This window comes from Anser brachyrhynchus (genome assembly GCF_964034855.1).
Source record: "Anser brachyrhynchus genome assembly, chromosome: 2".
NCBI lineage: Eukaryota > Metazoa > Chordata > Aves > Anseriformes > Anatidae > Anser > Anser brachyrhynchus.
In genome coordinates this window covers 44,399,447-44,426,583 of record NC_137695.1, presented here as the reverse complement: position 1 = coordinate 44,426,583, position 27,137 = coordinate 44,399,447, and the positions used below count along the sequence as shown (strand labels likewise).

The following is a 27,137-nucleotide window of genomic DNA, read 5'->3' as shown; positions in this document are numbered from 1 at the left end:
GCCCTTCTTGTGCTGGGGGCCCCAGGGCTGAATGCAGTGCTCCAGGTGGGGTCTTATGGGAACGGAGCAGAGGGGGAGAATCACCTCCCTTGCCGTGTTGGCCACGCTGCTTCTGGTGCAGCCCAGGATAGTTGGCTTTCTGGGCTGCAAGTATGCATTGCTGTCTTGTGTTGAGCTTCTCATCAACCAGCACCCCCAGGTCCTTCTTCTCAGGGCTGATCAGAAGCTGCATCACAATATGGTACCCACTTCCAGAATTACAATTCTAAAATAGCTGTATTATCCAGTCCTACATTAACATAATCTGACCTCTTTATACAAGAAAACTTAACTACAAGAGGACTACAAGTTGGAAAGCTAGAAAAGTGGGGAATGGCTACTTTTAGCAAGGCCTTTTCTAGCTTTGCTTATCTTACACTCAGGACCATGGCACAGGAAGGCAGTGCAGCAACAGCCATAGGAGTTAGCTCTTGTTTCTGCTGTAGCTTGCAGACCTGATGTAAACCTTGCTCTGTCCCTCTTAAAAGGAAAGCAGTGGTGGTAAACCTATTCTCCCTGTAGCAAACAGTGGGTGCACGTTTCACTCACTTCAAACAGCCTACCATGGTGTCTCAGGAGTGGGTTGGAGCATGTGCTAATGTGGTTAAACCGGAGTGCTGACCAAGTAAGAATTTCAGATGACCTTTCTCTGAGATGTCTTGACAAAGTTGTCCCCTCAAGCCTCTGTATAGGAGACATCTGTTGTGGTATTCTGTTCCTTCAGTGCTACCCAAATTGGGTACCTGCAAAAAGGTTTAAAAGATAAACAGCCCATCTGTAGCTCTTTAATTTACCAGCTGGATGAACTTTGAAGTTGTTTAAGAAATTACTGGTATGGTCTTCCTGCGTTCTGTTCTGGTAGGATTTGTTACTAAAGCAGACTTAAGAAAGTTAACAGTAGGTTTGGATAGAAGTCTCATTTCCTGTGATGAGCTGTGTGACCTGCATACACAAACCTGCGTTCAGAACCAGTTATATGCATGCTGGCTGTCTGAAAGTGAACCTTTCCTAGAAATAGTGTGAGCAGAGGGGTTGATGTGCCTACCCTTAGTTGCTCAGGTGGTGTGCTTTTCCCGTTGCAATCAGTATTTTCACTGCCAAAAAGACCAAGGTAGCTAGCAGCAAAGGGTATATTTTCACTCAAGTCATTAGTGCTTACTTGCAGTTTTCTGAAAATATTTCTCCCATGCCATTAAGGGTTGTGGATATGATTCAGTCCATGCCTAGAGACACTGCTGTGACTCTTAGGTTCTCGTGGGAAGAGTTGGCAGTGGCTGATCCCCAAATGCTGGGGAGAGGGCTGTTTTGTTTGGACAACTTGCTGCTCCCTAGAACAGAGGAAAGCAATAGCTTTTATTATGACAACCGTAAGAACTAGGGTTTGGGCTGTGTGGCCTTCTAGACTAAAATTGATTGATCTTGCTTTAAAACTGTGCAATGTGTAGACATATTAACAATTGATTGCCTGCAAAGTGTTTTGTATGTGTGCACGTGCTCAGCTGCTAATGGAGAATCAAATATGCTTTTCAAATATACCTCGGGTGTGTCAGAAACCCCTTTTAATACCTGTGCTGCCCTTTGCCAAGCAGCAGTAGCACCAACCCCATTCTAGGAGCTTGGAAGCTGACGGACCAGAGCTGAGCGTGCACAGCCTTGGTGTTCAGCGAGGCTGTGTGTCAGGACCAGGTTGGGACCTCTTACCAGAGGGGGCAGTAGCAGATAAAATTTAAGGTTTTGGATACTAGAGAGAGATGATAGCCTTTGTTTCTATCTTTGCTACTTTAGCTGTGTTAAATGAAGTGTTCTAGTTCTTCAGTCCAAAGAACCATGGTTGGCCACAAATGTATTTTTAAGCAATACATAGCCAAGTAAATGACTTTAATCTGTGACTTCTGAACTTAAATCATTCCAGGAAAGAAATGCGATATTCTGATATTCTCTAAAATGTATTAATTGCGGTTTTAATTTCTCCTTGCTCTTTCTCCTTGCTCTCCCTACTAGATGAATACAAGCTACTTGAATGATTCAAATGCTTGACTGTCTGCCTTAAAGTTTGAAAATTTTGTAATTGCTCTTACAGCTTAGCAGAGCAAATTTTGTCTGGAGAGATTGAAGGGTTTGTTTAATCTTTGCCTGCAAGATGTAAACTCCTTTCCACCCCCACCCCTCTCAAGGATAATATTCCACTGTGCCAGATTGCCCATATTGCCACCAGAAAATTGCTTGGACCACTTCTTACAAAATCAAAGGTCAACTCCATGCCTTGGTGGCAGCTGGGAAACTAATGATTTAATGCTGCTTTGACCTTTGGCTTCCTAGTCCGTTTGAGCCTGACCCAATGTTTTAATTTTCCAATACTGCTGGGCAGTTGGCTTTTGTCTGTTTCCAGATGTAACTTGCATATTGAGGCCTGTTACTGAAGTGAGAACAAAACAACAAAACATCTCAGCCTAAAAGGGGAAGGAAAAATAACAGCACCTAAGTTCTTTTAAACTACAAAATACAGCTGCCCAGTGAGGCTTGACGTTGCTGGCTGTAGAAGAGTCGGGTTTGTCATAACAAAATGTGAATATTTGTCCAGCATTTGCATCTAGACCAAAAGTATTTTAACTGCAGTCTCTAAAAAGCCACTTTTTACAGCTCTGTAAAAGGTAACTTAATAAAAACAGTAGCTCTTTCCCATTCTGTTCTCAATCTCTTCAAATCGTTTTTTTTCTTCATGATATTTATTGGAAGAAAAATCAATGTTTGATCTGATAGTGGGAATCACGAGAAACCAGTAGGCTCATGAAAACGTGTGTGCTGTTTTTTGATGGGGGGGAAAGTGTGAGATGGAAGGCAGTGATGACTTTGCTTTTACTGATTAGGAATTTCCTTTTTTCAAAGCACGGCAATGCTTGATCAAGTATCAGTGCTTTGTCATGGATTTCTGGTGTATATGGTGAGGTGAAAATTGCACTGTTTCTTTACAACCACCGCACCGGGCACAGTTTGAATTTGCTATTAATGGTGTGATAATGCTGGGGAAAGTACCCTGAATTGACTAGTCTTTTATTGAAAAGAGGAATTTCCATATGCATCAGCACTCGAGTGGAATCTTTCCAAGCACTCAGCAATCCTTTTTGCCTGACCCGGCTGCCCATCAGGTACCAGGACTTGCTTCTTGCCTGAGCTTACAGCACAGCTTTCAGCTTTCAGAGGTCGGTTCGTACCCGGCCTTGTGTGTGAGAGGTTAGTTTTGCAGAGCAGATGGGCTCCTAAAACTTTTATGGTCTCCAGTCAAATCACCTCAAGCTGTAATCTCATTAAATCCTAAGTGAATCAGTGGTCTGGTTATTACTTGAAAGGGGAGTTACAGGAAGCGATGTTCCTGATGCAGTAGGTCTGTCTTGGTACTAAGCTACCAGAGGTACTTGCCTGTGTGTGTGGCTCTTAAAGTTGCTCCATTACTTTGATTACGGTGAAGGTGGTATGCAGGGTGCAGCAAGTTAACCTCTTGGTAGGGGACAAAGGTAGAGGCGCAGCGTTTCCTGAAATACCTATTGTGAGCATCTGTTAATTTACAGAGTTTAAATTCTCCCCCACGCTTTTGATCACGCACCCCCATTACACTGTCCCAATAAGCCTTTTGTCTTAAATTAACCTCAGAACTGACTGAGGAATCACAGCAGAGTGCTTAATGCACAAAGTTGCTGTGAAAGAGCTGCATGAGGACCCTGTCAAAAAACCCTGGAGCTTTCCCTTCCTCCTTTCTTTCATCAGCATGCTGTCTTTAGGAGTTCCTGTGCTAGACTTGATTAAACAGATGAATAAGCTAAAGCAGAGGAAGGCAGGTAGCTTCCTTGAGTCTTTTAACCAAGCAGACTTAATTTAGTAAATTAATTTACCTGTGCTTGGAAATGTGGTTAAACACGTTTTGTTCTTCTGCCAGGATTGCAGAAAATCTTTGTACAAAATCTAATCTATCCCCTGAAATTTTCTTCTTAGCAGGCAGGGTACATGTAGGGCTAGCTTGGCAATACACTACAAAAACAGAATCCTGGCTTTTGCTTAACTTGTGTTTTACAAATTGATGCATTTGTCAAAATCTTTGTAACTGAATGCCAGCTATGCCTGGCTGTAGTGCATGATGTGTGTACGTGAGCATTCGTAAAGACTTCCCACTTGATTGTGCTCAGTCTTTAAAAATTATTCAGCATTGCCTATCTGGTTCCCCCACAGGACAAAACCCTACTTTGTGTAAACCCAGTCTTTTGGTGAAACTGGGTACCCCAAATGCAGTTGAACTCCTGGTGCTTGTCAGAAATAGTATATTTGACATAATGTGGATGTTGTGCTTCCACATCTTCCACGTCTTTGCTCAGTAGAAAAGGCCTTTTAAGAGTATGTTAGATAACATTTTCATCATAACATAGCTTTTTTTTTGAGTTAAGACTACTACCTCTGTTCTCTTCCCAGGCTTGAGCAAGGAGTTAACCGTGTCAGTTATCCCTTCTCCCCTCTTCCTTTGAGCCGCATCTGACTCTCCTCCCTAGTTCTGCCTGGATAGCTTTTCTTTTGTTTTTACTGTCGCCTATTGAACAAACCCTCTATATTTACATTCATCCTGATTTAAAGCTCAAACAAGGCTACAGTTGAAGTTTAGATAAGGTTAACTTGCCTGAACAATACAGAAGCAATCTAAAGCTAGTAAGTGTTATGTGGAACAGCCGATGTTGCTATTGAGAAGGTCGATGCTTTCACTTAAGGTTTCAAAGTATTTAAGCATTTTAGAAAACCAAAATGCTTTCAAATTCTTAGTCTGAGGTATATTGCTGAAGTATGCCAGGGTGGCCCTAAACCAATTTTAGCTTGGTTAGGCCAAAACGATAATTCTCTATAACAATTTATTTGGCAGCAGTTTGAACATATACACTACATACTACACTTACATATTTGATCCATGAGAGCCTCATGGAATGGGTTAAAAATAGTGTGTGAATCATAACTTAAACCTTGAGTGGGACAGAGGCTTGTCTTTGGTCTCCCCAGACTGAACATACTACTCGGTAACCGTATCTGTGACACAATGACAAAACACAATTATTTGTTTACTGTTTGTAAGCACTTCAAATCTTCTCTGTAGTTTGAATGTGTTATTCTGCTTTCCTTCCATTGTTTAATCATATTCATCTTGGGATACGTCTCTTCCCTCATTTCCCAAATTCAAAAAGAAAGCATTCTTAACCCTCTCCATGAGGGCAAATAAAAATAAAATTGCAGTACTTACTTTCTGTACTTCTGTCATAGTTGTCTCTTTAGTCAAAGAAAAAAAAACTTGGAGGGGGGAAGGGAAGCCATAGGATTTGAACTTGTTTGTTCCTGTATTTCACCAGTTTGGAAAGAAGAGTAGGGCAGGTAAGTGATTAATTTAGAGTTCTGAAACTTCTGAGGTCTTGCTTCTGCTCTGTCACTGGAGAGACAAGCGGCTAGAGGAATATAAAGACATGCTTGAATTCTCTATCAGGGCTTGTCTGAAGCCTTCAGAAAGAAATATGTTGAATTCTGTGTTAACAGCTTGTAAGCAAAGGTTTCGGTTCTTACAGTTCTGTAATGGAGATAAAATTATTCTGAGTAAACACATCTGCCTTCTAGGAACAGATCTACTTATTCTTAGATCTGTTTTTCTTTTATGATTTACAGTACCTTTTTGGCAGCAACTGCAGAGCTGTGTCATTATATGATAGATGGACAAGAATTTACTCATTCACTCACAAGGGATTAAAGAGTAACCTGCAGTAATGTTTGTTATATGATTATTGAAATGCCCTGTGGCTGTTAAGACAGCTAGGTCTTCCAAAACAAACACTAAATACTAGAGTTCATTTGGAAGTAATAGTGCGCTAGCACCCAAAGGGTAACGCTTTTGTGAGGAGTCTTTCATAAAACGTGATTGTATAATCCTCTCTAAAATTAAGGGGAATTGTAACAAGCATGCTCATCTGATAAATTTGGTCTTGGCATTCTACTACTAGCAGCAGAGCTTTGATCCTCAAGTTCAACATCATTTCTCTGAATAAGATACACAGACATGTGCCAAGTCATATGCTGAGAGCAGATAATGATTATTTTGACGTGGATGGTACAATTAGATGGCATTAGCCGAGGAACCCCGATACGGTGCCTATATAATATGCTGTTAGAAGCTACTGCCTGGCTCTGCGACTCACCACTTTTTTCTTTCAACGCAGTCCAAATTTGTTTTTGCTTAATTAAGTTTCCTCATTTATGAGGAATCCCAACCAAAACCTCAACATGTTGTAATCTTTCTTCCTGCTCTGAAACATGTGTACGTAAGCTAGTAAAGTTTTTACACTTGCATATTTTTAGTGTGAGCGTTTGGAAGGATGATGGTAGAGAGGGAGAGACTGAATGCTTTTAAAGAAGATTTCTTCCAAATGTTCATGTTAGCAATTTTTAGGTTTCAGCGAAGAACAGTAAGTTTCTTCAAAGACCTCATCCAATAAGGACTTTTTGTATGTGGGTATACAGTTATAAAAATAGTGATTGGGACAGTGTGAGGCAAGAGGAGCAGAGAAGGCAAAGAACAGAAGAGTGGGCCAATTCAGTGCTGCCTTTGTGCTTTCCACAAAACCTGTTCCACATAAGCAGTAACTAAAAACATTGCAGTATAAAACACTTGGAATGGGTTTATATGTCAGTTTTCCCAGACAAGTCTTGCCTGTGTTTCCTAATAAAAGGCTACAGTCGGTCATATTTGCTTCGACCTGAGTTTGATGTGCATATGGCACTTGGAGGTAACTGGACTTGTTTAATAGGCATGGATTGTTTCACAATTAAAGAAAAAAATTAACAGCTCCTGCTGTGTGTGAGTTCAGTACCACGGCCATTCTTGTTACAGCTTTCCTCTAAAGAGAGCCGAGCTGGAAGGCAGAAGCAGGAGGAACAGCCAAATTGTTGTTCCCCATCAGGTGTCCAATCTGCAGTAGCAGACAATGCCTAATGCTGAGAAGAAGAGAAGGGTGAGACTTCCCCTTCCCCTGTCCACCTCAAACATGTGCACACTTGGCCAACCAGGCAGTTTCTCTGAGAATGTGAGAGGCAGGAGGAATTCCTTCCTAATATCCAGGTGATCAGCTTATGCCCTAAAGCATAAATCAGTAGTGCTGCTCTTTGTTTTTTACTCAGCACAGCTTAAATTGTCATAGGGTAGCAATAGGGTGTTGTTTGTAAATTTAAGCTGATGGAGGTATTTCTTTCTTGTATATGCAAAAGTGTTTGAGTCTTACCACAAGGCGTCATTGCAAGCAGCCTAATCCCTTCAGTAATTGCTATCTCTGTAGTGATATTAGCTTGCATAATGCTAGGTAAATCTGTTGGAGAGCTGATAGTGGAAAAGGGGGAAGGGACAGTGTTGTCCACAAGTATGTGGGCTGATACTGCCTACAAGGCTGTTACTCTTAGCAGAGTTTAGTAGTGGTGCTGTTAGATAGCAGAATTGCTTCATTTTGCTAAATTTATATCAGCAGTCCTCTTTGTTAAAACGGCTTTGAGGTTAGCTAGCCTAAAAGTTGACACATTTTTCCTTCCATCCTAGCAGAAATCCTCTTTTTAAAAATCCTCCTTTTAAAAAGGCACAGAGATGCTTTTTGAATTCTCTAGAGATTACATAATATTATTAAAAATATTTTTTAAGAAACTGGAACAGACAAATCTCCCTCCAATTGGGAGAGAGAAATTTCAAGATAGAAATTAAAGATGTTGATACTTAGATTATTTTTCAATGTCACTTCTATATGGAAATGTCATCTCTGAAATTTGTTACTTTGGATATCTGTTCTTAGTTGTTTTGACTCTGGGTTCTCTTGCTCGTTATTGCCATACAAGCAAAGAGGGGGGAACCACTAGACTATAAAGCCACAAAGGAGGCTAAGAATTCAACTGGAGATGGGAATTTATAGTTGCATAGTTTTCTAGTATTCCATAGCTGCTGTAGTTTGAGTTAAAGGTTAAATTCATGTGGTGTTTAAACAGTTGGATTTTTCAAATATGCACTACAATATTCTCTCTTGCAACAAATATTATATGCTGTAGTTGAAGCGTTACAGTGTGAAAGAGAAAGCACAAATTTGTGTTCTAAATGCATTTCTGAATCAAGACTCCTAGTACTGCTTATTTAAAAAAATGGTGTGCATCTTTGTCAGTATTTTAGAAAATAAAAAATCTGCAAAGCCACAGTTTCTCTGGATAAATGTTCTTTTCCCTCAGCTGGTTTCCTCAACTACCTAACAATTGAGCATTATGAAATTAAGAAGTCTAGCCTGGTAGGTTCTCTGCCATGTGTGCCCACCCCCCCCAGTGAAGCCCACTAAAAATATTAATAGGAATCTGTTGTGTAAATAAGACTTAGCTCACCAAAGAATTTTCTTAGGTAGCAGTGGTTTGACTACAGGCTTGGTCTGTAAGAAAATCCTGCAAAAGACCTGTTTGTGCTGCGTCTGGGAAGCTGCTCGGGCAAGCTGTGCACAGTCAATCAGCTTAAGATGTTCCCCAATTGGCTTGTCTCTTGCATGAGGAGGGGCTGGCCTTTGAAGGAAAGCTGGGAACTTTGGAGTTTGTCTTCTCATCTCCATCAAATTAAAAGGGGTAAGGTGTTTCTCTAGTGCATTGAGACAAAGCTTTCTACCTATTTGTTTGCAAGGCATATAATAGCATCCTTGCTGTCGGCCCTCCATAATGGCCAACAGCTGCCAAGGACCTGAATGGAGGTGGTGTTCTCTGTAAGGCAAGGAGCAGGACAGAGCTGAGGAACACAGATGTGAAGGGGTGAGGACTCTACTGATGTTACCCACAGGTAAGGAATTGGGAGCTCCAGCATATCTTGACTCCTATTTCTAGCTCTTCCTGGGCATGGAGGAGAACTTGAAAAGCTCTGATGTTGAGTTGTGCATGAGAAGAGGGAAGCGTGTTAAGTTCATAGGGATGTTGAGATTTGTGGGTTTTCTCTTAAAAAAAAAAAAAAAAAAATTCATGTGTGATAGTAAAAGAATAATTGTCAATCCATTGCAACTTTAAAGCATCACTGAAATCATGGGCAAGCTTTGGCAGAGAACAAGGCTCTCTTTTTAGAGAGCTGAAGAGGCAGGGATGCTGAGTGAGTGACCTGTAGGGACTCATGACAGTGGATTGGACAAAAGAGACTTGAAGTGGAACTGGGTTCTGACCCACTCTAATATCTGCGTCCACAGCAGGCGCTATTAATGTGCCTTCTTGAACTGTTGAATATTTAGATCCGCCCACTGTCCCCTGTGCCAAGACCACCCTGCTGCTACTCGTGTCATGTAGATTTGGCATAGAAGCTGCATTTAAACAGCTAATGAGTTGAATGCTGAAGCACAGGCTGGTCTACCCTATTGAAAGCTCTAAAAGAGCTGACTTATCACTGGCTGCATAATCTACTAGCTATTGATACTATTGCATTTGCCCACAGACTGGCTACTTTACCTGCTTTACTGCCGAAGCAGATGCCGTGACTTTTTTTAAGACAAAAGAAACGGAGTTTTCTTACCCCAAACAATTTCTTCAGAAGAAAATTCTGGAATGTAGATTTACTGTTACACACTGATAACCCACTGTGATAATTGTACCTGTGCCACTTCAGTATTAATATTAGAACAACTTTAAGCCTAGCTTATCCCTGTTTAGGAAGAATTGGAGCAAAGAGTTTAAGGCGGATGTGAAATGTTCTTTCCAGTCTATTGATGACCAGAATCTCAGAGGCAGTATGTTGGATCAGATGTCCCAGTTAACCTGCACCCAAGGGCTTTAAGGAAGCTAGCTGATGAGATGTTAATCTCCAAATGCCCGGCAGATACCAGGCAAGTGGTGTGGTGCTGCCCATGTTTGGAGTGGATGACCGGGGTCCTGCAGCTGGCAGAGGCGCTGCTGTGAGGTGTTTGGGATGCTGCGGTTCCAGGGCTTCAGGCGGGTGGCTGTAACTAAGTTCTAGTTGTAAGATTTTGGTCTGAAACACAGGATTAAATTTTGTAGCGTGCTGGAGCCAGCGGATCCTTAAACTGGCTTTGCCAAGGGCGTGACTTGCTGCCTCCTTGTGCAGACCGTTGTTGTGCCACTGAGGATGTGCCCTTCAAAGTGGAACTTGGTTGTCGCTTCTAACCCCTTCTAACACTTTGAATTTGCAAATGCTGCTTTCCACCACAAAGACGACTTAAATGGTCTTTGTTTACTCCCAGCTGACTATTAATACCAATGGATTTTTCTGACCTTGGTTAGTGGAACTATGCATCTTCCAAAAAACCTTTTAATGTAAGTGATTTAACTACCAACATTGTCACATCAGCTCTCTCTAAATATGCAGCTGTTTTTACTGGCTTCATGACACAGTAGCAAGACTGGAAAAGGTAAAAATCATGAAGTGTAGGGGCACGGTAATACGTTTGGTTTTAAAACCTCTTAGTTTGTCAGACTCAAATCTGGTTGGCTCGTGTTCATCTCAAGTTCACAAGGTCAGATTGAATAAACCAGTTTCTAAAACTAGTTTTCTGCCGCTTATAAAGATCCCCTCATCTCTTAACTGAGATGGAAGGCATGAGCGGTGAAGGGGGGTGGAGGTAAAGGAGAATGCAGGAGGTACAGGGCTTCCTCTTACAGCGGCTGCCAGCTACCAGGGCGGTGTAATTGTAGGGTGAAACAGCCCTGAGCTGCGGCTCCACACCGGGAGGACTGCTGGTTAGGCAGGGCTCGGTCTTCCCCCTCGTGTGCTGGGCCACGAGAGCGACCTGTGTATTTGTTCACTAATCATGCTGTTGTTCGTTCACTGGTACGCATACATAATTCTTAAAAACCTCTCTGAAAGCTAATTATCCCAAATGCAGCGGGGAAATGAGCAAGTTATTTGATACGCTAATCTTCAGTATTTATATTTAGTATTCAAATTTCAGGCGTTATTAGTGGAGAAGCTAAGGTACCTAAAATGCTACTCCGACCGTGGTGTGACACAAGCTAATTTTTGCATTTGTTGCAGGTCCATTCTCCAAAGTTGCCATTAAAATGGGAACTAAGAACCAGGTTTTTTGTGCAGTGTGAACAATATTACCTCTTTCCATTTAAACTCCACAACAATTGTCTGCATCAGGCTCTGATCCAGTTCTCCTGAGTGATGTATTTATGCTGTGAAAGCCTGTGTGTATTTTATATGTATGTATATATATTGCTGCTTGAATGATGTGGGGCAACAGTTTTTTTCTAGATCTTCTGAAAAAAAAATAGTGGAAGAGAAGGACTGAAATTCACTGGAAAACAAGTTTATGCTAAATTCATAATGCTCAAAGCCTCGCATAGTACCTAACAAAGCCACTGGTGTTTGAGTTATTGTCAAGGGAATTAAATAATAAAACACCTTTACTAATGGAAAATTTCAGACTGGCTACTTTTTCCAAAAGGTAAAACCAAGAGGCTACTGTTTTGTCTGTAGGGTTTTTTGTTTAAGATTACAGGGTAGCTTTCAGAGCATCAGACTTCATTTGTGCTTTAAAACATAGCCTCGTGTGTTGCTGCCTTGTGCTAATTCCTAACACTGGAGGCTTAAAGAAAATCTTGTCAGGGCTCTGAAATGTCGTGACGGCGTGTTTTTGTGCAATGCAGCCATATTCCACATGTTTTGCCGACAATTGTGTGCATACATGCTCTTAGGGGCTCTAAAATGAGAGAAATCAAGTGTTCGCAAGCAGGGGGATGAACGGCACCGGCAGGATCGCTGCGAGGCCGTTTATTTAAATGCAGGTTAAGGATAAGCCTCCTCAACTGCTGTTTTTGCTGCATTTTCTTCTGTCCCGGTGCCTACTACATTCCACTGCTTTTGTCTGGCCTTGGTATTTGGGAAATTTTGGTGAGGGCTGGAAGGTGGGGGCGGGGGGGCGCGCTGGAAGCTGGTCAGCAGCGAGGAGAGGAGCGCTGCTGTGGGAATTGTGGAGTGGGGTCAGGGTTTAACTTTAGTGGCCATTCATCAGATGATGATTGATTGCTGTGCAGTCCCAGGGGACGTTTAACAACATCTCCGCCCATCCCCCTGCCCCCTTTGAAAGCAGATGGACCAAAAAATGGGGAGAGCGACACCCAGGAATTCCTGCTGTTGTAAAATGTTTTTACGGTGCACTGTACAGCCTTTCCTGAAGCAATCACATTTATGGCCTTGCTGTTGTATTTCTTGGGCTGCTGTGGCTGTAAAAGATGAATAGCCCTGTAATATGGTTCACTGATTCTGTTTAAATTGAAGTAGGCTCCCTTTATTGTTTTGTGTCTAAAATTGTGTGCCACCAATTCAGGAAATATTTCCTGTTTGGGAAATAATCAACCCATAGCTGATTTACTTTAAAATAAATCACTTTTAACTATCTCTGAAACTATTCTGGTTTTGCTTCTGACTTTTATCTCTTCATTTAATTTTGATGAAACTCTAAAATACTATTTAATGTAACAAAACAGCTCTTTTAAAATATACTAAACTTGCTTATGCATCTTACTGGAAAGCTTTACTGAAATGAGTGTTGATGAGGTAAGTTTTCTCCTAAAAACAATTGTGGTAATTATATAGGAGAAGAAAAAAAAAAACAACAACTAGCACAACTCAGAAATTCTTTGAAAGCAATCCGTTTCTGCTTTCTCCTCGCTTATTTCCTTCCTATCAGAACACTCGTGTTAGAGGAAAAAAAGTACGGTTGAAGGGCTTCACTCTCAAAATGTTTTCATACATTCAGGAAAATGCTGAAATTAACAGGGCAATGGTTGCTTAGTTTAGATCTTTCTCCTTAGCTTGCTTAGTATTGTCCCTGCCTCTTCAGGTGGAGGGGGGGATTTTTCATCTTTGCTCTAAGTGCTGTTTTCCAGGCTGTGTGTCATAAGCAGATCCTGTTTTGGAGCACTTGGCTGTACTCTTCCCTTCCACTACCCCCACCCAACCACAGTTCAAGACTCTTCTCGCTGTTTTAAAGGCGGTGGTCTGGGCATAGAAGGAGCTGTATGTTGCTGTATTAACAGCGCAAGTGAAATTCAGGGTGGCCTTGCTGCTGAGATAGGCAGAAGGGGAGGCTTTGCCAGCTTCTAGGTACACTGCAAATGCATTGAGGCTGAATTGAGAGCAGAGTCCTGTATTGTCCTAATACCAATATCAAGAAAATACAAAATCAGTATACCGGTTTTTGGATAGGCTGCTTGTTTGTGTTTTTGCTTTTCTCCCCGTTCTACTTTGAAGCATGCATAGAAGCTTTACCTAACAGTACCCAACCTTTGTTCCGTGACCTAGGGACTGGGATGCGAAAAGACTCGAGTGTAACAATAAATGAGTGGCTGTGGATGTGAGCATAGACAAACTGGATGCTGTGCTCCAAGCTCTGTTGGTCTGACTGGCATAGATCCCCCTTCTCCCTGCACAACTGAGTACTTCCCAATTTAACTCTGGATTGCTGAGAGTCCTTCTGCTTGGTAGAGCCGATGTGCATCCTATTGGGTGCTCCTGTTGTTGTTTTCTCATTTGGGGTTGGTGTGTCCAGAGGGGAGCTTCTGGGCAGTTCCCAGTTCATCTAGGAGTTGAGGGACTCTTCCAGTCTTTTGGTGACCAGCTTCATTCCCCACTGAGTGCCCTAGGGATATTAGGCAATTGTTTTTTCTCACATGTGTATTTAAAAATTGTTTTAAACAACAGTATACTGATGGAGATCAGTCCATCTGTCTGCTTCTTCCCCTTCTCTTTACCGAATCTTGTTAACTCCTTTGCTCCCAGACTTAAATCTAAGTAATTTCACCATTTTCTATTTACAAATTTTCTACTTACAAAGAAACAAACAGGAGGCTTTGTCAGTGACTTTGTAGTGTTTACCCAAAATACTGTAACCCACATCCTACATAGTCTGGACACTTCTGAAATGAAATTATGGCTCTTGTCACTCCTCGTTCTAAATTGAAAAAGGGATGTTCTCCACCACATGATGGTGGGTGGCAAGAGGCAACTGTAAACGTTAAATTGAGTTTCTCTTTGGCTTGAACAGCAGGATGATTCTTTGCAGTGGACGTGGTCACCTTACAGGAATGCCTGGCTGGCGGGACAGGTCTGTGGTGTTTACCCTAGCTTTTGCTTCTGGTGTTGCCTACTTTGGAGGGCTCACAACAGATTTAAATTGCTTTTGGACTTCTGTTCATATGGTCACCATTTTCCTTTCAGCTGCTCTGCTTGATTGAGGCCCCAAATCCCTCTTGTATGTTTTTAAAGTATATCGGATTCATATGACTTAACTTGATACCCTGTCTTGGTTTTCATTCTCTCTCAACTTCTCAGTTGCTTAAGTGGAGTCATTCAGCAACATGTAATAAACATTCCCTGTAATTTCAACAGCAAAATTACAGAACGGCATGAGCAAGTGAACATTGTATACAGATTTAGACAACCACAGTGTAAAGACAAGGAACCCTGTAGTTGAGGAAGATGTATATAGAAAAATGCATTCCAGAACCGAGGCGGCTTTTACATCCTTAAAGACAGAGGATCTGAGACGCTGCTTAAGGGTTTAGTATTTGAACAGAAGCAAAATGAAGTCTGTTCCAATTTCCCTACAGCAAAACTTAACTTTCAAGAAAAGGATTTTAGTAAAATCTGACACGTGCACAAATGCACACATACCCCTTTGAGAAATTAATCCATATACCACTTCAGCTGTTGCACTTACAGGAGCTTAAAATGGCAGTTCATGCAACACAGGAAATCTGAGGGAATCACCTGTCCCCCTTCCCCCTTTCTTTTGTGGGAGAAGGGAAATGGGGATGTCATGCGCTGTATCACAGGCTGTTAGCTGGAGTCAGAGGGGTTGGATGACAGCTGTGAGGAGACAGGCATATCGAATACTTGCCCAGGCTTTGTTCTACTCTTGCTGCCTTTTGTGAGGTAGACCTTAAATAGCTGGTGATGGAAAAATTATTTGTACTGTACAGTGGCAAATAAGGTTTCATAGTGGTTTTCTGACTCTTCTGTGGTAGCCTAGATTTTTCTAACACTATTCAAAGTCTTACTCCTAGCAACATACACTTTCTTAGAGACTTTCTTGTGTTGAAGTTTTGTATTTCCTTACTTGTGTCTTCGGAAACAAACCAGCTGATGTTTTCTTCTAAGAAAACAGTTCCATGGAAGATGCTATTTTTGTGTGCTGCTTCCCTCTACTGGATGGAATGGAAACTGTTATGGCTGGTGAATGGATCCACCTATTAGGCTGGGCTGATGTCCTGTGTAAGACTTTCATTGTGAATTCAAAATACTTTTTAAGTGCTTTGTGAGTAGAATGGGATTTAGTTATTACCCTGAGTTCCCCGTAACACAAAAATGCTCTGGGCACGCTACTGTCTTGTCTTGTTCTCCTCCAACTCAAGCATCTCCAAGTATCACTAGTGTAGAAATACTGTGGCAGAGCAAAGGTTTTGTTGCTTTGCAGTTGGGAGTGGCAGGAGGGAGTTCTGCCTAATACTGTCGCTGCCCTGAGTATGTAGAAGTGGTTTACATGTTTTCAGAAAACAGAGGATGGTTCTTGGCATGCGTAATGTTTTTCCACTGGGAGGGGGAAAGGTGGGGATGCTCTATTTATTCTCCATCGCAGCGATTATTGTGACCACTTCAGAGAATGTAGTGTTGTGTATGCAGGAAAAGTCTTCATCTGAAACTTGCCATAGATGACATCTCCAATCTGTAAGTGTTGGCAGATGGCTTCCGTTCTTAAGAGGAGCTGATGTGGACATTCTTCCTAGTATTGTATTGCAAAGAAAACAATGACACTTCCATCTAACTGTTAAAGTACAATTTGGAGCTTACTAGGAGGGATTGCTCTTCCTCTGTGGAGAAACTATTGTGAAGTCTTTGCCCATTGCTACTGCCTTCAACCACCTTTTTTAAATTGTCTGTTTTTTTTTCCTGTCCCTTTTTTTGCCTTCAAGTCTTCATCAGACAGTGATACAGGTTTTTCTCTTCTAGGTACTGCATTTCTACTGTGATACTTGCTCTGTCCCCATATGTCGGGAATGTACCATGGGACGACATGTGGGTCACAGCTTTATCTACCTCCAAGATGCTCTTCAGGACTCCAGGACTCTTACCATCCAGCTCCTGGCAGATGCTCAGCAAGGACGACAAGCTATTCAGGTAAGATACTCCCAACTGAAGTGCTTGATTTTTCTCTTCTATTCCCCCACAGCTTGTTTGTTACAGGGCAAGGTGTCAGGCAAAAAGCTCTCTGCTTCTTCTGTCAGTCTTCTCACCCCTTCTGTTCTCCCAGAACTGACAGAAGTTGCTGTGTAGGTGAAAAAAGTGCTGTTAAGAATTTTGCATTCTTGCAGCGTAATCCTGTCATGCAAATCATAACATATATGAAGATCTGTCCAAACACACTTGAGCATGAAGCATTTTGAACCAAGTTCTGATCTTACGTAGCAGTGCTGAGCGTGTTTTTGTTTTTACAGTTGAGGCTTATTTTCAGATGTCTGTCTTGTCTGTACGGCATCTGTACTGTAACTACCTGTAAGTCTGATGTGTGTTCATGTTGCCACCAAATGTAAAGTACTAATCAGCTGTTTGGATTAGTGTGGAACTTCTAATCTGCCTGGGGAAGGGGTTGGTTATCTCTATACAAGGACTGCTCTGACTACACAGGTGCATACTGCATCCTACCTCGGCTATTTTACAATGCAAATATAAATACTGAGTGAGAACCAGAAGGATCATAGCACAGTGCTTCAGTCTACAGAAGGAATTTACACAGGGAATTAACCTGCTGAGGATATGTGGATAACTAACTTGTGCTGTGTAGTATCTAGTAATTGTAATGTTATCAGTAGTTTTCTTTGCAAGAAGAGGCTTTGGACAGGGTAGGCTTAGTGTGATGCTACTCTCTGCTCTACTACCATCTAGTTCTGTCAGCCTTAAATGCTTTAATTTTGAGCTGGATACTCAACACTTCTATGTGAGATTTAACCATCAAGACCTTTTCTTTGAGTAAACGCTACCAGAAGGAAGTAAGCATTCTCAACTGGATGTGCTTTCCTTGCAAATACATGGTACAGGAAAAAGCTTTCCATTCATCACTGCTTATTTCCAGTAGACGAGTATTTGGGTGGGTCTTTTTAAATTTTTTTTACTAAATCTGTTAAATCTCATCCTCTGAAGGGAGTGGTCACTGCTAATAGCAGTGTTCCTGAGCTCTTTTGTGGTGCTACAGAGTTCCTGCGTACTCTGGGCAGGTGTAGGACTTGTGTGTCTAGAGGGCTGGCTGTTCTGAAGTTGGGATCCCTTTCTGTGATGTGAGACGATAATTTCCTGCCTCGCTGATAAGTAAGAATAAACCCGAAGTTTTATCCTGTCATATAGCTATAACCTTTTCTAGGGAAGCTTGTTCAGTGGATCAGGAGCAGCTAAATTTTCTGTAATTTGTACCTGTGGGATGAAATAAGTATTGTGATGGTATAGATTTTAAACTGTTGATACCTCCCTTCAACTTTTGGTGTTAACAGCTTACATACACCAGAACAGCAAATGCAAAAGTTTTGGAACTGAATGGCTAATTTAAAACTGCATGTCAACACAGAATCCTGCAAACCTTACCTTCCAAGACTTGTTTTAAACTGAATTGTAAGGCTCTTAAGCAGAATCCATACTGAAACATTTAGCATGTCCCCAGAATGAGCAAGAAGGAAGGGATTATACTAGTTTAAAGAACCTCAGTAGTGTAGTGTTTTAAATTTCTCCAGGCTGTCCTGGACAAGGGCTTGTCTGTTAGTAATTAAATTACTGCTTTTGACCTCCCGGGCTCTTAATCATTTAACTGGTCTGGATAAATCATCTAAGTAGTGACTGTCTCTTGGAGTACACACTAGCAGAATAACACTGAGTATCACTCTGCTAGTATTGCAGGCATGATGTTGTGCCTCCGCGCTTCCTACTGGGTTTACTCTCCTCCTTTCTTCCCAGTTCTCTTCTGGCTTTTCTGTTGGAGGCTTCTGCTATTGTGATGAGCTGACTGCTTTATGATGGCACAGGTAAAGGGTGGGTGGCCATAACACTGCTCATGTAACTCAAGCAAATAGCTCAGTTGAATTACGCTTGTCTAGTTTTGCCATGGTCCAGATGCTGTCCATGCAGGTTAAGAGGCATCTTGGAAGTGCTAACTGTGCGATTTGTATGAAAAATTCTGTGAAATAAACGATGTTTTTCAGTAACTGACTTATTAATGCAGTGGTCCTTTTAATCTGGACCACTCTGCAGAGAAAAAAAGGGGTACTGAGTGAGCATATCTGTGACAAAGTTGAGGTAGTAATCTGAGTGAATGTGGGAAGACTACAACTCTGGTATTGCTACCTAAGTGACAGCAGCAGCAACTAGAACTGTGACACAGTTAAAGGCAGAGGTGTCTGACTCAAGGGCTGGTGCAGTGAGCCTGCTACACAAGGCAATTTTACAGAGCAGAGCTTTCCTTGTTCTTGGGACAGTAGGGCTGTGAAGCTATGTGTTTATCCCAGGGAGGAGACAGCATGTCAGCATGAATTTAGGACAAACCCTGAACTAACTAGACTCTAAATTTAAAATAAATTGGCTTGAATGCTTTTCTTAAAGCTTGGAAGCAGTCTGTAGAACTAAGTGCCAATATAAGCTGCAATATGAGGAACACACTGGCGTTCTAAGGCAGGTTGAAAAGTAATATGGTGCAGTAACACTTCTTAGTGGGATTGTTTCATAATGCTGTATTAGTAACTTTTCTAATAGGCTAGGAAAGTGATACCTCTTGGACATGCAGTGTTGAGGATGGATGAAGAGGGGTGGCTGGGAGGAAAGGCAAAAAGGTGGACTCTTAAGGGCCTTGCAGGAGAGGGGAAATCAAGCCAGGAGTCAACTGGCTGGAGAGTATCTGGTTAACCAAAGTTGAAGGCTTTTAGGAAGAAATGTTTATTTAAACTCTTCCTGTGGCTTTGGAGGAAAGATTGTTTTTCAGACTTGGGGGGGTGGGGTGGGGGGAATTGCTGTGAGTTAGGATACATTTCAGGACTGACTGACCAGATCAAGCTTCAGTGAATCAAGATGCTGAAAAGAACAAACCTGACTCCTCAAAGGATTCAAATTTCTCCAAAACAAGCAGTAAGCCTGGCAACATGAGGCTTGCTTTTTTCCCCCCCCTTATTGATTCTGCAGCAAAGGAAAGCTGCTCGCCTGGTGCTGCCCTGGTCCTGGCTTGGAGCGTACATTTCTAAGCCCATCCGCAACACAAGAACTTGTGCATGTGTAACTGAGTGGTGAGCCGATCCAGCTGAGAGGATAACCTTTCGGTAGGATTACTCTTTTGGCTGAGTCAGCTCCCTAGGCCGGTTCACTACAGTGCTACAGGGACTGATGATGCCAGGAGTAGAGCAGAACCCCCCAGCCCTGTTGCTTGTAGGACCTCTTTCTGAGCAGGCATATCTCATCAGAAAGCTATCCGCCTTGCAGAGATAATTTTCTAGCATTTTCAGTGACTTGATTCATATAAGGGTCTGAAAGCTGAAGCTGACATCAGATTAATGGGGTGGGGGTGTCACACTGGACTGTTCCCTTTTGATACCCATCAGCTTGTCCTGCTGACTTGCTTTTACCTTATCAGAGTGCACACTTAGCTGTCTTCTTTCAGAATTTTTTCCAAGGAGTGGGCCACAAACTGAACGTAAATCTGTTATGATGATAGATAGATGGCTTCTTCAAAATGTCATGTTCTTAAAATACATCTATACATGTGTAATTGTATATACGTATGTATGTGTGTGTAATTTAATGCACTTGAGTAACAGTAAAGCATTGAGTGCTTGCTCCCATTTAGGGTTAATTTCCAGGTGAACATGTTAAAATACAGTTTGATCTTTGTATGTCAGCTGTCTTAAAAATAGCTATTTTTTTTAATTGTAGCTGAGCCTATGGCTGTGTTTGCTGGGGTATTTGGCAATGCTTTAATTTAAATGTGGAAGCCTGCCATGGGACTGGTCATTAGCAGAGCGTGGAAGGAAGTGACTTGCCTTCCAGCATCAAACGCTTGATATTTGGTAAGGAGGGCCAGCCATTAAGGCAGTGTCTCTTCTTGCAGGAATAAATTAGGGGGAGGTGGTATGAAATAGATGAAGTGGACCTTGAGCACCTTCCCTCCAGAGAAGGGGGGAGAGATGTAACTAGGAAACTTGGTCCTTCAGAGGAGGAAGCTGATCTGTTATCCTGAGCCTCTGTCCTTCAGTGGGAGCTTCCCTGTGGGTTCCCATATGGAATCTGTGCTGCTGCTGGGAGGCCGCTGGCTGAGAAGGATGGCACTGCTGTGCTGCAAGGCATCCTTTTGGTGTTATCACACTGAGTAAGCTCAAACACCCCAGTGCATGGCTTTGAACTCAGGCTTGCCAGGTGGAGAATCTAAAAATGAAGCCTAGCAAACAAAACAGAAAAGCACAATTGACTCTTTCCAGCAGCCCAGATGAAAGGAAATATAGAACAGAATACAATTTCACAAATGGTCGGTTAAGTCCTTAATGTAAATCTAGCCTTTATATCAAGAGGCTGAATTTCTTTAGGTACTCGTTATTTTGCACCTTGTTTTAGTGAATTTCTTAGTTTAATATACAAGAAGATAGTTACCAGGGAAGACAGACTTTCATGTTTTAATTCCATGGTACTTTACATTGTAAGTCCATGCTACTGCTCTACCTTTAAAGTTTAGGCAAAAATCCCGTTACAACTGAAGTGGTTTAGTTTGTCTGCCATGAGCTAACCTCAGCAACATGAGGCTCTAGCCCTCCCTGTGTCAAAACTCTTTCAGATTCCTTAACCCCTTTAAGTGAGAATATCTTAGTTCGTTCACACTTCTCACGATGAACTTTAAAATTGGCCCAATAACTGATTTGCGCTATGGCCACACCAATATTACTTCAAAGCAACTGCAAAGCCTATTTATCTTAACATTCTTACTGTAGCTATACTTTGTATAAGATCTCCAGCTAGTTTCTGTAGTAGAGGAACACTAGGAAGCTTATATCCAGTTCTTGATGGAGAAAGCTGGCTGTTATGGCCTAAGCAATTGGAAAAATCCTGTAAAACCAGCCCTCTATCTGTTTTCACTTCCTTGTGGTAACAAAAAATATTTATGGGTGGAACACCCTTAGCGTGTGGTAGAAGAGGGCTACCCTGAGTTATGCAGAAAGACTTCCCTAGGTTTTTTTAAGTTGCTTTTAAAGTTTAGAGAGGGTTTGCCAGAGTATCTCAAAGCTTTTCTTCCTAAGAAAAAAGCCCCTCCCCCCCATCCTTTAAGTAGGATAAACTTGCTCTTAAGTTCCTTAGTGTTTAAGGTTTAAGTCTTCCATATTGAGGTGGGTATTTAAGGTTCTTTATCCACTATCTGTGAAAGGACCTTTTAAACACTCATGCAAGCTTAGCGTTGATGGTTAGCAATTCAATTACCATAAACCTCCTTTACATGTTGCATGGTGTTGCCACAGTCGTGTTCTACACAGTGCAGTGTTGTACAGCTGTGTTCAAACAGATAACTTTTTGAACTGATCAGACGCAACATCATGGCTAAGCATCTGGATTAAGAGGCTCTTCTGTTTGAGACCTAGGTTGGCCTCTTTGATTAATTGTGTACTGTGCGGACCTAATTGTGAGTGTACCCAGATAACTAGGGTAGCAGGCTGCAGAAACTCATACAGTGAGGGTTCTCACTGAGTGTTGCACACTTCTGGCCATAACTTTTAAAAAGTGGCACTAGTGAAAACTTAAGCAGTGATTTCTAGAAAAATACTTCTAAATGTGTTATAGGAAAACTTAAGTTAAGCAAAGATGAAATTCCAGAAGGCTTTTCATTAACATTAGGCTCTGATTCCTGGTGGAACCAATTCTTAATGTACAATAGAAGATAAGAAATCTGGAGAACTGCTGAAAACAGAAAATGGCAAATCCTGCTTTGGGGCCCTCCACAGTCAGCCCAGATATCCAGAAACGCAACCAAGTTCTCATACTACTTCTCTGCTTCTGACTCCTGCAGTCAGCTCCTCGTGACTTTGTGCTGCAGAACCAGTTGTCACATCAGAACCGCTGTAGCAAGATCATTACTGGAAGTTTTTTGCGGGTTGTTAGATGTAGCTAAAGGGGAGCTCGCAGAGGTGTCCTAAAGGGCACCAGGGATTCAAAACAACTGTTTCTGCCTTTTTACTCAGGACAGGTTGGAGCATATAGAAACTAGCCAGGCACATCTGGGTTTCTAGTGTTTCCAGTTTAGCCCTGAAAAGGAATGTTTGAATTAGCAGTTTGTATGCAGGTCTGGCACCCTGGCTGCCAGTGACACTTGTCACTGATGTGTTTGTGCAGAGCCAGGACTAATATGATGTAAAATGCTGTATGAATTGATAGGTATAGCTACCTTGAGGGTTCAATGGAGTTGTCTTTTTCAGCTTGTACAAAATGTCCGGAGACCAGGAGACTTGTGCACTTAATAATCCTCATTAAATGCTTTGTAATCTGAAAGTACAGGTAGAACTGCATGCCATTGTCCTATTCCGCTGAATGTGTTCTGTGTTGCTTTTTGGGTAGGTTTATAGAGAAGAACAAGAAATTCTGAAATGGGTTGGTAACAGCATCCAGTGATGGATGTTTGCAGGGTTGAATTGCATTCCATCGTGAAAGCATGCTTGTCTGCCCCCCTGGAACCTTGATTTGCAAGGCTTCCATTTGTTGTGGCTCTTAAACACACTCCGTCATTACTTGAATTTTAATACGACAAATTGGAAGTACTAGTTTCAGTCTGAAGTTTGCAAGATACGTTGCAAAGTCCTTTCTTTAATTTTATTTTAAGCAACAAAAGGCATTGGTGACATCTGTAACAGAATGGGAAATATCTTGGTCATGTTACCTTGGCCCCTGGGTACTCACGTGAGTGCAAGCTGCAATTAGGCAACTTACTGTATCTACCAACAGCAGAAGCCATGGTAGTTGTAACTGAATTTGTGATGGATAACTGAACTGGTGGATGGTCTCCTAAACACAGTCCTTGTCTCCAGTTTCTGAAGCATGTGAACTTGTTAACTGTTGCATTCACAAGCACTGGAATAATTATGCTATGAAGCATGGCGTACAGGGTGCTCTTTAAAAGGATTTGTAAAAAGATCAAGGATTTGTAAAAAGATCATCATCACAAATCAAAGAATTTGTAAAAAGATTCTGAAATGCAGAATCTTCTGCATTTCAGAAGGTATCTTGAGTAACACTACACACAAAGTACAACTTAAATTTTTCTGCCAGAGCATTCCCTTGCCACCTAGTCTGAAATAGCTTAGGGAAGTTCTGAAATGTACCAGTCTTTCAAACCAAAGTGAGGAAAAGGAATCATAAAATCTATCAGAATTCCGCATTCAAAAACAAATAGTCATGGATGTTTCCATGGCTTTCAGTATGCAATGTGGAAAATGAAGTTGAGTTTTCTCATCTGCCAACAAGTAAAATTCTTCCTTGTCAAGCCATCACAGTGGTGTGTATTGTTGGTAGGGCGTTGGATTTTTTGTGTATGTCAATTTTAACATCTTTGTCAGTAACATGGACAGTGGGATTGAGTGCTACCTCAGCAACTTTGACACCAACTATGCAGTGCTGTCAACGCACTGGAGGGAAGGGATGCCATCCAGAGGGACCTGGACAGGCTTGAGAGGTGGGCCTGTGCGAGCCTCATGAGGTTCAACAAGGCCAAGTGCAAGGTCCTGCACCTGGGTCGGGGCAATCTCAAGCACAAATACAGGCTGGGTGGAGGATGGATTTGGAGGTGTTGGTTGATGAGAAGCCCAGCATGAGCTAGTAATGTGAACTTGCAGCCCAGAAAGCCAGCCGTATCCTGGGCTGCACCCAAAGAAGCATGGCCAGCAAGGCAAGGGAGGGGATTCTCCCCCTCTGCTCTGTTCCTGTGGGACCCTACCTGGAGCACTGCATTCAGCTCCGGGACCCCCAGCACAAGGAGGACATTGGAGCCTAATAAATTTATTAAAAGAAAAAGATCACATCTGTTTTCAGGCTTTGAAGTGCAAAATGGGTGAAGGCCTGGTAAAACTTTAGAAGTGTCACTTTGTGCCTTCTCCTGAAGGTGTAGTTAAATGTCAGTTCTTACAGGTTTGGTTGTTCCCTAAATGTGTCTTTTTCTTTCCAGTTGAGTATTGAACAGGCCCAGGCGGTGGCAGAGCAAGTTGAGATGAAAGCTAAGGTGGTACAGTCTGAAGTTAAAGCAGTGACAACTAGACACAAGAAGGCCTTGGAAGAGCGGGAGTGCGAGCTGCTCTGGAAGGTATGTACTTAAACATTTGTGCTTCGTACACTTGAAATTGGAAATGTGTTCTTTAACAGTACAGGGCTAGATTCAAATATCTTTCCTTGGAACACTGAATTGAAATACCACTTCAATTGAAATACTGTTTTCTAGGAAGCAGGATGCTGGATTCTGGCACTGGTTGATTTTGTTTTGGAGATATCTCTTAAACCTGTTTTTTGGTAGGAACTACTATATCCTGAGGCAAGCTCAGTGTCACAAGTAAGGTGGGCACCCCCCCCTGCTGGCTCAGCAGCAATACATCACATCTCCAGTGCTGAACAACAAATAGAATGTCCTTCACACTTCGTTTAATGAATGTCCCTTTAAAACATTTTAGAGGTTTCTGTATAACTAAGTACGTAGTATATGGGCGTTCTTATAGAAGGATCCACTTCTCAAACACAAAGGAAAAGGAGTAAAGCTGTATATGCTGTGTCCTTAGAAACAAATTAGTATAAATTTGGCAAGACTGGCTTTCTCAACACACCCAAGAATTTGCTTATTGTATAAAAAGTGTAGTTGCCCCTCTGATTAATGAAACTAGGTAATATGGCAGGGTTTTGGTTTTTTTACTAGCAGAATAAAAATATTTCCCAGCAACAGTATCTGCACTCAAGTACTTTGAGTAATCTCAGACTCCTGCATTCACTTCAGCTGTGATAAATGTGCAGGGTGGGACGGTGGGGGAACACAACAACGGGGGAAGTACCCAGAAAGGTAACTTAGTGGTCATGCTTTTTTAGTGTTCAGCAGTGGTCCTTTGGGTCCCAATGCAGAACTGAGCAGAAACCAAACCTGCTCTTTCTGCTGTTGGCTTAGTTCTTTTAGACCAGCCAGTCAAACGAACTTCTCTGTGACAGCAAGATTGCTAAAATTGGTACAGAGGAAGGAGCAAATATGTGTGGCAAAGAGGTGGGAAAGCTTACAAGTAAATTTCAAGTGCTAGTGTAAACCAGCAGGTGCACTGGATGAAGTATAGTTAAAAAAAAAAAAAGTCCTGTGTGGCCACTGCCTGTATTAGCATGTGCAGGTCAGGATGGCCTGTACACATGGTTGAGGTACTGGATGTCAAGAGGCAGTGACATTCTGCTAAATTATTTCTGCCCTGCCTCTTCTCCTGCAACAGACTGGAACAGTAATTTTCTGGTTTAATCTGTTGCCTGCAAAATGACCACTCTAATGGTAAGGGTTATTTCTTGGCTGTACTGTAGGCACAGTGAGATTAATCTCCTAAAGGAGAGGTTTGTGTTTTTGTAGTTCTCTTGGTTTTAGACATTCTTATAGAAACAAACGTGATAGTTACTGTCTGAAGGCTGCTTTCTTGAGATACTTGGATTGAGGGAGATAAGTTCACTTTCCACTCTTGGCCTTTCCCAAGAAACTTGGCAGCCTTTTCTTCTGAGGTATTACTAGTACAGAAGTAAGAGATGCTCCTAGGCTGTTTGTATCCCAGCATACGTGCATTGAAAAAAAAAAAAAAGCCTGCACTGAGAACAAGTTCTCTTTGAGTTATAAAAACAGTGTTTTCTTTTTATGAAGGAAAAATGGGTCTTGATAGCATACTGGTGTGAGAAATGATTCTAGCAAAAAAGAAAAAGCAGAATGCATATTTAGGCTTGATGTGAAGAGTGGTAGTGAATAATTCTAGGTACCAAAGCTGAGGTCAAAGTACTTATGCTTCCTCCAATATCTCACTAAAGTCACCAGTTTCCAAAAGATTACCAGTCATATTTGATACTTTTTTGGAAGCAGTTATGTAAAAACATTTATCCCTTAATTTTAAATGAAATGGCGTGTTTGTACATCTGTTAACTGCTCATTTTGTGAAGTCTGAAGACTCATTATACACTGACTTGTCCCTCACCAAGATACACTGGTATTGTTCTGCAGCCACACAAGTATCAGGCATAAAGAAATACATTTTTGCAACAATAAAGCAATTATTTCATTAATTTTACAAGGCAGGTGTATTTGCCAGATGTCAAAAGTGATTTTGACAAGTAAAGACAAACATGAGCATGTTTTTTAAAAACAACTAACTATTGTTGGTTGAGCTTCCAGCCCAAGTGGGGGCTGGCAGCAATTGTCTGTCCTTTGAAGTGACGTTATGGCATCCTGTTGTAAAGTAGTAGCTCAGCGTGACTGCCAGTATTTGGAAGAAAATATTAAAATAATTGGATCCTAAAAATTCCTGGAGATAGGTGTCTGATATTATCCAGTCCCATGGAAACAGTTTGGGCAGGCAAGGGAATGAGGAGAGCCCATATCCATTAGCTGATGCCAACTCAGCATCAGCCTTGTGTGATAACAGCCCACACTCTGAAATTCTTCTCCATTCTCCTCTTGGAGATGCCTTGGACTCTGCTCTTTATTGAGAGCTGCAATAACTTCAGTCTTCAGAATCTAAATAAGATGTGCCTTCTGATGATCTGTCAAGTACCTTGCAGGTAGGGGGTAGAATAGCTTTTAAGGAAGCAAGTCGTCATTATCTACTAAAGAAGCAAATCTTTCAAATAGAACAAATAGAATACTGATGCAGCAGTTCCATAGAGCAAGAATGTATGATTTTAACTGGAGGACTGGAGAAAACAATCATCTGAATTTGGATAAATAATTGCTTTTCCTCACTTCTGTTCTTCTGCGCCATAGTTTCTAAAGGCTTGTTCTACAGTTCATCTTATCACATCCTGTGTCAGCATCCTGCAA

General features: G+C 41.7%; 1 protein-coding gene across 3 annotated transcripts in view; it reads left to right on the top strand.

Annotated features, from left to right (window-relative positions):
- TRIM71 (tripartite motif containing 71) overlaps positions 1-27,137 on the top strand; it is a 68,741-nt gene that overhangs the window by 33,826 nt on the left and 7,778 nt on the right. For all 3 annotated transcript variants that reach the window (XM_080578301.1, XM_080578302.1, XM_080578303.1), the window contains exons 3-4: positions 16,067-16,234; positions 24,273-24,407. In XM_080578301.1, coding sequence (XP_080434427.1) covers positions 16,067-16,234; positions 24,273-24,407 — 303 coding nt within the window. The remainder of the gene's footprint in view (positions 1-16,066; positions 16,235-24,272; positions 24,408-27,137) is intronic.